The sequence below is a fragment of the Chelonoidis abingdonii genome, chromosome 14, assembly GCF_003597395.2.
Source record: "Chelonoidis abingdonii isolate Lonesome George chromosome 14, CheloAbing_2.0, whole genome shotgun sequence".
Lineage (NCBI taxonomy): Eukaryota > Metazoa > Chordata > Testudines > Testudinidae > Chelonoidis > Chelonoidis abingdonii.
Genome location: NC_133782.1, coordinates 33,224,182 through 33,235,492, shown reverse-complemented (window position 1 = coordinate 33,235,492; position 11,311 = coordinate 33,224,182). Strand labels below are relative to the sequence as shown.

General features: G+C 53.7%; 1 protein-coding gene across 1 annotated transcript in view; it reads right to left on the bottom strand.

Annotated features, from left to right (window-relative positions):
- Nucleotides 1-2,248: 2,248 nt before the first annotated feature.
- Nucleotides 2,249-11,311, bottom strand: part of LOC116831105 (rho guanine nucleotide exchange factor 40-like) — a 37,004-nt gene continuing 27,941 nt past the window's right edge. Inside the window, exons 14-20 of the mRNA XM_075072429.1 lie at nucleotides 10,200-10,963; nucleotides 9,554-9,794; nucleotides 9,182-9,268; nucleotides 3,475-3,708; nucleotides 2,999-3,169; nucleotides 2,447-2,624; nucleotides 2,249-2,325 (exon numbers count right to left, since the gene is read on the bottom strand). Of these exons, the coding sequence (XP_074928530.1) occupies nucleotides 2,249-2,325; nucleotides 2,447-2,624; nucleotides 2,999-3,169; nucleotides 3,475-3,708; nucleotides 9,182-9,268; nucleotides 9,554-9,794; nucleotides 10,200-10,963 (1,752 nt within the window). The remainder of the gene's footprint in view (nucleotides 2,326-2,446; nucleotides 2,625-2,998; nucleotides 3,170-3,474; nucleotides 3,709-9,181; nucleotides 9,269-9,553; nucleotides 9,795-10,199; nucleotides 10,964-11,311) is intronic.

The following is an 11,311-nucleotide window of genomic DNA, read 5'->3' as shown; positions in this document are numbered from 1 at the left end:
TGGAGGGCACAGCTTGAGTGAAGACAGGGATCTGTTGTCGACGGACACTGGGCGATGTGCACGTGAACGGGGTCGTTGCATGCTGGGGGCACAGCCTGCGGTGAGACAGGGATCAGTTCATGCACGTTATGTGCCAATCCTCATGGGGCTCTGCTCTGCACGTGCACGTAGGGATCGGTTGAGTATGCAGGGCCGAGGTGGGCACACTCAGAGTCTATGGGCGGGTCCGTCATGCTATTCCAGTGCTGGGGCCCTTCCCAGGCCACCCCAGGGCTATAAGCCAGCCCACTTGCTCTGCAGCCCAGGGCAGATGGGTTTCCATGCCCACACCATCGACTTCCTTCCCTCTCAGGCCACTTGGGGCGCTGCGCCCTCCACCATTAACCCCTCCCCCAGCCCACCTGGTAGCTAAGGCGCGCTAGTGGTCCCATGAAGATGAGGGAGAGGACCCTGGAGGCAGTGGCTGCCCCATCACAACAGGGCCCAGCCCCCAATCCCATCCCGCCGGGGCCACTCCCTGTCCCATCCCATCCCCCTCCTTCCCCATCCCATCCCAACAGGGCCACTCCCTGTGTCCCATCCCTCTCCTTCCCCACCCCATCACAACAGGGCCCACCCCCCAATCCCATCTCGCCGGGGCCACTCCCCATCCCATCACCCTCTTTCCCCACCCCACCAAACAGGGCCAACCCCGCAATCCCATCCCACCGGAGCTACTCCCTCTGTCCCATCCCCCTCCTCCTTCTCCACTCCATCACAATGGGGCTCACCCCCCCCATCCCATCCCACCGGGGCCCACTCCCTCCATCCCATCCCCCTCCTCCCATCCCACCAGTAGCCACATCCTCCATCCCATCCTCTTCCTCCTTCCCTACCCCATCTTAATGGGGCCCACCCCCCTGAATCCCATCCTGCCGGAGCCACTTCCTCCATCCTGTCCTCCTCCTTCCTCCCCACCCTGTTGCACCCTATAATGCTTTATAGAAATATGCTTATGAATGTAAATATGACATAACTGGAATATGTTTTATGCTACATACGCCATGTAACATATCTTTACAAAGATTATGTTCTACCGAATGCATTCATCCTATTTGTATACATGGATCATTTTTATATTTGAAGTTATGAGCGTTGGCTCTATGCTTTTGTTTAAAGTGTTTGCTGTAGAAAGCACCTAAGGTAGATTTGGTGAACATAGTGTGAAGGGTTTATTCAAGTAATTGGGAGTACTTGGCCAACAACAGACCTTGGTAGACGCCAATCCACATCTGAGCTTTCCTGGGAACGTTCGGGCTAACATGGCTTCGGCCTATAAAGAACGAAGTCATGCATGGACATGTGACTTGCCCATGTGACTCCAAAACTCCATCTTGTAGCTGTAATTCTACACAGGGGGAGAGAGGGGTTTCCACCCAGAAGAGGGAGGCTATATAAGCCCCTGAGAAACCCCTCCATTTTGTCTCCAGCTGGCTCAAGAGATGGCCTCTCCACCCCAAAGGATGCCTGAAAGAAACTGGAACAAAGGCCAGTAACTACAGGGGTGTGAGTGATTGCTCGACCCAGACTAGGAAGGAGGCTAATCTGTCAAAGAAGCTTATTGGAACATCTCTGAGGGTGAGATTTACCTGCATTCAGTTTCCTATTATGTTAGGCTTAGTCGTGCGTGTTTTATTTTATTTTGTTTGCTAATTCACTTTGTTCTCTCTGTTATTACTTGGAACCACTTAAATCCTACTCTCTGTATTTAATAAAATCACTTTTTACTTATTAATTAACCCAGAGTATGTATTAATACCTGGGGGGTGTCAGCTGTGCATCTCTCTCTCTCTCTCTATTATAGAGGGTGAACAATTTATGAGTTTACCCTGTATAAGCTTTATACAGGGTAAAAGGGATTTATTTGGGGTTTGGATCCCATTGGGAGCTAGGTATCTGGGTGCTGAAGACAGGAACACTTCTTAAGCTGTTTTCAGTTAAGCCTGCAGCTTGTGGGGGACGTGGTTCAGACCTGGATCAGTGTTTGCAGCAGGTAAGCGTGTCCGGCTCAAACAAGGCAAGGTAAAGAAGTCCCAAGCTGGCAAGGAAAATCGGCTTAGAGGTAGTCTAGGCACATCAGATGGCAGTCCCAAAGGGGTCATCTCAGCAGGGCCCATGCCTCGCATCCTTTCCCCTACCTTGTCACAAGGCCCACAGGTGTCCTCATGTGTTACACCAAGAGTTATGTCCCCCCACCGATCCCACCCCCTCATCTTGCCACGGTGGTGTCCGTGTCCTCTTGCTTCCCACAACCCATCACAATGAAGGTCACCCCTTGCCCGCATCCTGACATGCCAGGGCCCATGTTCTAACCCAACAACCTCATCCCTCATGCCCATCTCACTGCAGCCCCGGATCTCATCCTATATGTCCCCCCATTCCTGCCCCCCATACCATCCCCACTTACCCTTGCTGAGCGTGGCCTGCCTCCACAGCAGCTGGGCCACGGCACTGGTCCACTTGTGCTTCACCTCGGGTGAGGAGGCCTGCAGCGTGTAGGCCTCACGGAGCTTGCGACGCCGGAACCAGAGCTCAAATCGCAGCCCGCTCTCCCCGATGTTCTCCGTCAGCCCCATATCTGCTGTCTGGGGGGCGGACAGCATGGTGAGACACACCTTGAAGGCCTGTTTGCAGTGCAGAGGGGAACCCATGGGGGAGGTAGTGCTAGGGGAAGAATCCTATGGGGCAGGGGAGGTCGTCCCCTGGGGCAGGGTGGGATGAGCCAGCACATCTTGAAGGCCTTTTGCAGCGGGGGCGGATCCCCTGGAGTGGAGCAGGGTGGGATAGGGCAGGGATCCCATGGGGCAGGGCAGAATGGGGAAAAGAAGGCAGGGGGAGGGGATCCCGTGGGGCAGGGCGGAGCGGGGGGAACATGGCAGGGGGAAGGGATTCCATGGGGTGAGGTGGGGTGGAGGGAACAAGGCAGGGGCAGGAGATCCCACAGGAGAAGGCAGCACACCTTGTAGGCCTGCTTGTAGACATAGACATCCAAGCCACCCTCGGTGCCCTTGCGCTTGCTGAAGAGCAGCAGCTGCTCGAAGAGGAAGACATGCCGATGGCACTTGCGGCGCCCACGCAGCACGGTGAACTCGTCCCGGTGCAGCAGCTGCCCCTGCGCCTTCAACTCCAGCTGCAGGGAAAGGAGACACCGCGGTCAATGGGCAACCTCCCCTGGGCCAGGCTCGCCACCCCCCAGGGACAGAGCAGTGCATGCTGGGAGAGCTCCTTGCCGCCCCCTCGGGTACGGATGGAGCAGTGCATGCTGGGAGAGCCCCTGGCCCTCCCTTGGGGAAGGGACGGAGCAGTGCATGCTGGGAGAGCCCCCAGCCACCTGCTCAGTTAGGGATGGAGTAGTACATGCTGAGAGAGCCCCTGGGGTCCCATCCCCCCCGAGACACAGCAGTGCATGCTGGGATGGCCCTTGCCTACACTCACCTCACAGCCCCGGATCTGCTCCATGGCCAGCAGGTTCCTGCCATGCTGCACCTGGGATTCCAGCAGCTGCTGCGCTGCCCGCAAGGCCTCGCGCTCTGACGCCTGCTCCAGGTCCGTCTCCTGCAGCAGCTCCTCCAGAAAGCGCCCATAGCGCTCCAGCTGCTCCAGGGGCCTCTGCAGGGCACTTGCCAGCGCTGTGTCCTCCCAGGGACCTTCTAGGCTGCTGTGTACTGTCTGCAGGGAGGAGAGGAGCTGAGCATGGAGCCCACAAGCCAGGCTACTGCACCATCTCTGGGGCTTCCAGATCCCAACAGCTGCTCAGACCAAGGAACAGAACCCACAAATCCTAGCTCCCAGACCCCAGCTCTAACCACTAGACCCACTCCCTTCCTAAGACCAGGGCTAGAACCCAGGCGTGCTGGCTCCCAGACCCCAGCTCTAACCACTAGCCCCACTCCCCTCCTAGCACCAGGGCTAGAACCCAGGAGTGCTGGCTCACAAACCCCCTTGCTCTAACCACTAAATCCCACTCCTAAATCCCAGAGCTGAGGATAAGGACATAAGAAGAGTCACAATGGGTCAAACCAATGGTCCCTCTAGTCCAATATCCTGTCTTCTGAAAGGCGCCAGCGCCAGGTGCTTCAGAAGGAATGTTATTGAGTGATCCGTCGCCTGTCACCCAGTCCCAGCTACTGGCAGTCAGAGGTTTAGGGACACTGAGAGAATGGGGTTGCATCCCTGACCACCGTGGCTAATAGTCATTGATAGATAAGTTCATGGAGGATAGGTCCTATTCTTTTTTTAACCCAGATATATTTAGGCCTTCACAACATCCCCTGGCAACAAGTTCCACAGGTTGACTATGCGCAGTAGGAATAATTACTCTCGTCTGTTTGTCTGAAAACTGCTGCCTATTAATTTCATCAGGTGACCCCTAGTTCCTGTGTTATGTGAAGGAGTAAATAACACTTCCCTATTCACTTTCTCCACACCATTCGTGATTTTATAGACCGCAATCATATCCCCTCTTAGTCATCTCTCTTCTAAACTGAACAGTACCAGTCTTTCTAATCTCTCCCCATATGGAAGTTGTTCATTACCTCTAGTCATTTTTGTTGCCCTTCTCTGTACCTTTTCCATTTCCAATATATCTTTTTTTGATATGGGGCAACCAGAACTGCACGCAGTACTCAAGATGTGGGCGTACCATGGATTTATATAGTAGCATTATGATATCATATTTTCTATCCCTTTCCTAATAGTTCCTGACATTCTGTTTGCTTTTTTGACTGCCGCTGCACACTGAGTGGATGATTTCAGAGAACTATCCACAATGACTCCAAGATCTCTTTTCTTTTGTGGGTAACTAGCTTAATTTAGACCCCATCATTTGTATGTAATAGTTGGATTGTTTTCCAATGTGCATTACTTTGCATTTATCAATGCTGAATTTCATCTGTCATTTTGTTGCCCAGTCACCCAGTTTGTGGAGATCCTTGTAACTCTTCACAGTCAGTGTTGACTTAGCTATCTTGAGTAGTTCTGTATCATCTGCAAATTTGGCACTTCTGTTTATCCTTTTTCCAGATCATTTATGAATATGTTAAACAGCCCTGATCCCAGTATAGATCCTTGAGGAACCCTGCTATTTACCTCTCTCCACAGTGAAAAACTGAACATTTATTCCTATCCTTTGTTCCCTTTCTTTAACAGTTATTGATCCATAAGAGACTCCCCTCTATCCCATGACAGTTTACTTTGCATAACAGCCTTGGTGAGGGACCTTGTCAAAGGCATTTCTGAAAAGCCAAGTACAATATATCCACTGGATCACCTTTTTCCACATGTTCGCCCCTTCTCAGAGATATTCTAGTAGATTGGTGAGGCATGAATTTCTTTTACAAAAACATGCTGACTCTTCCCCAACAATCAATGTCCATCCATGTGTCTGCATAATTCTGTCCTTTACTACAGTTTCAACCAGTTTGCACAGTACTGAAGTCAGGCTTACTGGCCTGTAATTGCCAGGATTGCCTCTGCAGCCTCTCTTTTAAAATTGGGTGATACATTACGCTACTCTGCAGCTGTCGGAATGGAAGCTGATTGAAATGATAGGTTACAAACCACAGTCAGTAGTTCTGCATTTCACATTTGAGTTCCTTCAGAACTCTTGGGTGAATACCAGCTGGTCCTGGGACTTATTGCTGTTTATATCAATTTGTTCCAAAACTGCACTGCTACAGGCTGGAGAGCGGCTGGCTAAGCAGCAGTTCCACGAAAGGGACCTGGGGATTACAGTGGACAAAAAGCTGGAATGTAGTCAATAGTGTGCCTTGTGCCAAGAAGGCTTAAGGCATATTGGGCTGCATTAGTAAGCATTGCCCAGCAGATCAAGGAAGTGATTATTCCCCTGTATTCGGCACTGGTGAAGCACATTCTGGAGCATTGTGTCAGTTTGGGGCCCCTCACTACAGAAAAGATGTGGACAAATGGTAGACATCCTAGTGGAGGGCAACGAAAATGATTAGGGGTTGGGGCACATGACTTATGAGGAGAGGCTGAGGGAACTGGTATTCAGGCCACGTCTACACTACGGATAATATCGAATTAGCTAAAATCGTTTTATAAAACTGATATATTAATTTCGATTTCATGCGGCCACACTAGGCACAGTAATCGGCGTTGTGCGTCCATCTCCGAGGCTAATGTCGATTTCTGAAGCATTGCATTGTGGGTAGCACTTCCGTAGCTATCCCATGTTCCGCGAGTCTCTCCCACCCCTTGGAATCAGGGTTGAATCTTAATTGTCGCGGGGGTTCTGGGTAAATTCGTCAGTCATTTCCTTCCTCTGGGAAAACATCAGCTGACAATACTTTCGCGCCGTTTTTCCCTGGTGCCTGGCAGACGCATACAGAGGCAACCATGGACCCATTCAGCTTTTTTTTTTCCGGCACCGTATGTGTACTGGATGCCGCGGACAGAGAGGCGATACTCCAGCGCTACACAGCAGCATTCACTTGCTTTTGCAAATGATAGCAGAGACGGTTACCGTCGTTCTGTACCGTCTACTGCCGGAAGTAAACTGGCAATGAGATGACGGTTATCTCTCCCTCTCTGTACTGTCTGCTGCTATCATGAGTGCCCGCTGGCTGAAAATTTTGAAAGCAAAATTGGGATTGACTCACTTGGGACTGAGTCAATCCCCCTTATGGTTTCTAAAATAGAGTCCATGCTGCCTAGATAAGAAGGCAGTGTATTAGAGAACCAGTGTATCAGAGAGCACAGCTGCTTGTGTCAGTATTCACGGGGGGTGCCCCTCAACAACCGCACCCGTTGCTTCCCTCCTCCCCCAACCTTCCTGGGCTACGGTGACAGTGTCCCCCACTTTGGTCATGAAGTTATAAAGGCAGGAAAAAGAAACAGAGACTTGGAGGCAGCCTCCCAGGGCTAGACAAGTCCAGGCAGTACGGAATCTTTCTTTTACACTGGAAGGGTGGGGGGGGGCTGAAGCCCCCACTTGCTATGATGAAGATGCTTATTAGCCGTTCTGTCCTATCTACTGGGAGTAACCAGGAATATTCCCTCATGATATTGAGCAATTATCAGGCATGGGGTCTCGAGGATGGTGGGCAGTCCTACAGCACCGTCTACCACCGGGGAGGGGAGAGGGAGAGGAGCGGATACTGCCTCTCACGGCTGTACCATCGCGTTACCAGCAGCATTCAGTACACATAGGGTGACATTGAAACAGTCAAGGAATGATTTCTTTCCCTTTTGTTTCAATGTGTGGGGGGGGGGGGGGGAAGAAACTGAAGCTGTTCCTTGAACCACGCCAGACACTGTGTTTGAACCTACAGACATTGGGAGCTCAGCCAAGAATGCAAATACTTTAAGAGACTGCGGGGACTGTGGGATAGCTGGAGTCCTCAGTACCCCCTCCTCCCTCCATGAGCGTCCATTTGAGCTCTTGGCTTCCCGTTACGCTTGTCACGCAGCACTGTGTATCCTGGATTTTTTTTTTTCAAACGCTTTGGCATTTCGTGTTCGTAACGGAGCTCTATATACAACAGATTTGTCTCCCCATACAGCGTCAGGTTAGTATCTCGTACGGTCCATGGCATGCTGGAGCTCTTTTTGGATTTGATACTGCTCGCCACCCGTGCTGATAGAGCTCCAACGCTGGCAAGCAGGAAATGTAATTCAAAAGTTCGCGGGGCTTTTCCTGTTTACCTGCCTGCTGCATCCGAGTTCAGATTGCTGACCAGAGCAGTCAGTGGTGCATGTGGTTACTGCCCGGAGGCCAATAACGTCGATTTCCGTCCACACAACCGTACTCCGAATTGTTAATATCGAATTTAGCGCTACTCTCTCGTCGGGGTGGAGTACAGAAACGATTTAAAGAGCCCTTTAATATCGATATAAGGCGTTGTAGTGTGGACGGGTACAGCGTTAAATCGATTTAATGCTCTTTAATCGATTTAAACGCGTAGTGTAGACCAGGCCTTAGTCTGCAGAAGAGAAGAGTGAGGGGGTATTTGATAGCAGCCTTCAACTACCTGAAGAAGGGTTTCAAAGAGAATGGAGCTCGCTGTTCTATTGATGGCAGATGACAGAACAAGGACAAGGGGCTCAGATTGCAGTGGGGAGGTCTAGGTTGGATATTAGGAAAAACTATTCACTAGGAGGGTGGTGAAGCACTGGAATGGGTTACTAGGGAAGTGGTGGAATCTCCATCCTTAAGAGGTTTTAAGGCTCATCTTGACAAAGCCCTGGCTGGGATGATTTATTTGGGGTTGTCTGCTTTGAGCAGGCGATTGGACTAGATGACCTTGCTGGAGTGTCTCTTCCAACCCTAGTCTTCTATGATTCTATGAAACCTCCTTTACTCAACCTCAACCTGGGACAGTTCTCAGCTCTTGGTCACCTACAAAGAATGGCTCAGGTGTGGGAACTTCCTCACATGCTTTGCAGTGAAGACCAATGCAAGGGTTTTGTGGCAAACTCAGGAACAATGAGCTACCAGGAGAGGGGTAGTAATTGGTCCGGAAGGCTTGGCCTGGAGAATAAGGTTCACGTGGACAGGGTTAGCGGGGGAACTAAGTAGGTCAGGCTGGCCCAATTGCTAGAGACCTTATTTAAACCTCCTGCAGGGAAGCAGGTGGAAGAAGAAAGAGAGAAGCAGAGTAGCTGCCAGCAAGCAGGGCAGCTGAACTCTGAGACCCTTCTTGCAAGGCAGATTGCATTCTCCCAGAAGGAGAGGAACTAGAGAAGGGGCTGGCTGAGAAGGATAGCCAGACCCTGTGAGATTGGAGAAGGGGTTTTTCCTTTTACCTTTGCCCAAGCCTGTGTCTCCGAGGCTAAGAAGGACTGAGCTAACAAAAGGAGAGGCAGGTACTTTGCCACAGTTTGTTTAGCTTTTCTGAAACCTCATCTGCCTTGAGTGCTCCTTTAGCACCTCTATCGTCCATTGATTCTTTGGCAGGCTTCCTGCATCTGATGGACTTAAAAAAAGATTTGCTGTTCGTTTGTGTGTCTTTTGCAAGCTGCTCTTCAAATTCCTTTTTGGCCTGTCCAATTACACTTTTACATTTGACGGGATAGAATCCAAGATTCCTAAACTCCCAGCCCTGCCTTGTCTAACCACTAAACCCCACTCCCCTCCCAGAGCTCTGAGCTTCTCCATGGGTACAGGCAAGCAGCACAGTACCTTGTGGGCAGCTTGCTGAGAGGCCAGTGCTGCATCGAGCTTCTGCCGGTTCTTCACGTAGAGGGCATAGAGACTGAACTGGTCCGCCTGGCGCAGAAAGTGACGGGAATTAGAGCCAACTTCAGCGTCACCACCTCCCCACAGCACAGGGCACATGGGGGAGATGCAGAAGGGCAGGGCCAATGCAATTAGAGCAGCATCCCGGGGCAGATGAGCTATGGGCTCCTGCAAGGGTCTGCTGGCATCTCCTGGAGAGATGATGGGGGTGCCAGTGAGCAGCACTCATGCCTTGGTGCGGGGAAGTGCCTGGGAGAGGGTAGTTCCGAGGGGAGAGTGTGGGTCCCCAGATGGGTCACGGGGCTGGACACTCACATATCGCAGGAAGCAGCCCCCTGCACGGAGAGGGTGGCTGGCGCAGCCCTGCAGCTCCTTCAGGAAGTAGGTGCGGTGGAAGCCCAGCAGCCGGTCACGGGTGCCCTCCAAGGCACTGCACTCGTGTTTCAGTTCGGGGGGTAGCTCCTGGCACCCCAACTCCTGGGGCAGCAACTCAGCCAGGCAGTCTAGATACTCCTGCTCCGAGGCAATCAGCTCTGCCACCAGCCGCTGCTGGGCGCTGGGCAGGAGAGGGGATGGGCATCAGCGAGGGGCCCTGTGCCCTACTCTGTGGGTGCTGACGAGCCTCCCGCCCTGGGGCTCCCCTATGTGCCGCCCATGGGTCACCCAGCCCTGTATTCCCCTCAATCCCATGCGCATCGATAGCCCTCCCACGGGTACTGATGGGCCTTGCGTCCCAGTGCCCCCACACCCTCACAGGTGCCATTGGGCCCTCCACCCCATGGGCACCAACAGGAAGTGCCAGGGCGCACTTCTCTCAGATGGGGCGATGGGGCAATGGGTCCTGATGTGTGGGGTATTCGGGTCCCAGTGCGTATGTGGGGTGGCAGTCATGGGAGGGGGCAGTGCCCAGAACCCCAGGGTCCCGGTCTGGTGCAAATACCCCTCCTCCAGAGCAACTCACCCCAGGCGGTGTTTCCGCTCAGTGCTGGGCGTGCCCCCCCACGGCGCTTCGGCTCTCTGGGCACTGCTGCGAACCAGCATCACGTGCTCCCGGGGCGAGCAGGTCCGGTCCACTACCTCCTGGCTGCTCACTTCCAGTCCGCGAATGAGGACGCTGGGGCGGGGAGGGCCGGGCTCGCTCAGTGCCCTCTGCGTGCTGGGGGGACCCTTTGCAGGATGCTGGCAGTGGGGCAGTGTGCCCAGAGGCAGCGTGGGTGCCTGGAAGAAGGCAGTGGTGGAGGAGCTGGTGGGAGGGGGGCTCCGTTCTTCGTCACTGTTCTCCATGGGGCCCCTGGAGGATGCTAGTGAGTAGCAAGAGGGCACCTCACACAGGCCAGGGGACAGGCTGCCCGGTGGAGGCAGCAGGCAGCTCATGCTGCGGGAGGAGCCCAGGCCAGTGCCCAGACCCCTCATTGGGCGCTGCGGTGAGCAAGAGGCGCTGGTGCTGTCAGCCCGGCGCCGGGGCTGGGGTCCAGACTGCAATGCCACCTCCAGCCGCCGCTGCAGGAGGCGCCCCAGCTCCTGGCAGCGGGCCCGACAGCGCCCCAACTCCCGCAGCGCCCAGGGACTCTGCACTGCCAGCCCACACATCTCCTGGAAGGCACTGTCCGAGATCTCAGCATGCTGCTGGCAGTACTGGCCCAGCGTCCCCAGTACCATCTCTGGCCCTGTGCCGTCCTCAATGGCCGACAGGCGCCGGACGCCTTCCAGGGCCCAGTCCTGAGCCTACGAGAGACAGTGGGGGAGAGATGGGGTCAGAGTGACATAGGCCAGGGGGGACAGGGCGCCGGGGTCAGAGTGATGCAGGCCATGGGGGGGATGGAGAGTCAAGGACAGGGGGCAACGGGGAGCCGGGGACAGCCGCATGGAATGGGCAGGACAACAAACGACCCAGTAACTCACTCCTACCCCACTCCAAATAGGTGAGGTACGCTGCCTCGGCATCACACACTGCCTTGGCATGGATAAGTGGAGTTGGGCTGCCTGTGAGTGGGGTCTGCTCCCCTGCGAGGAAACCCCTGGGCTGAACTGAGCTGAAGCTAAAGGGGAAGGAGGGATGGGGCAGGCACAGCA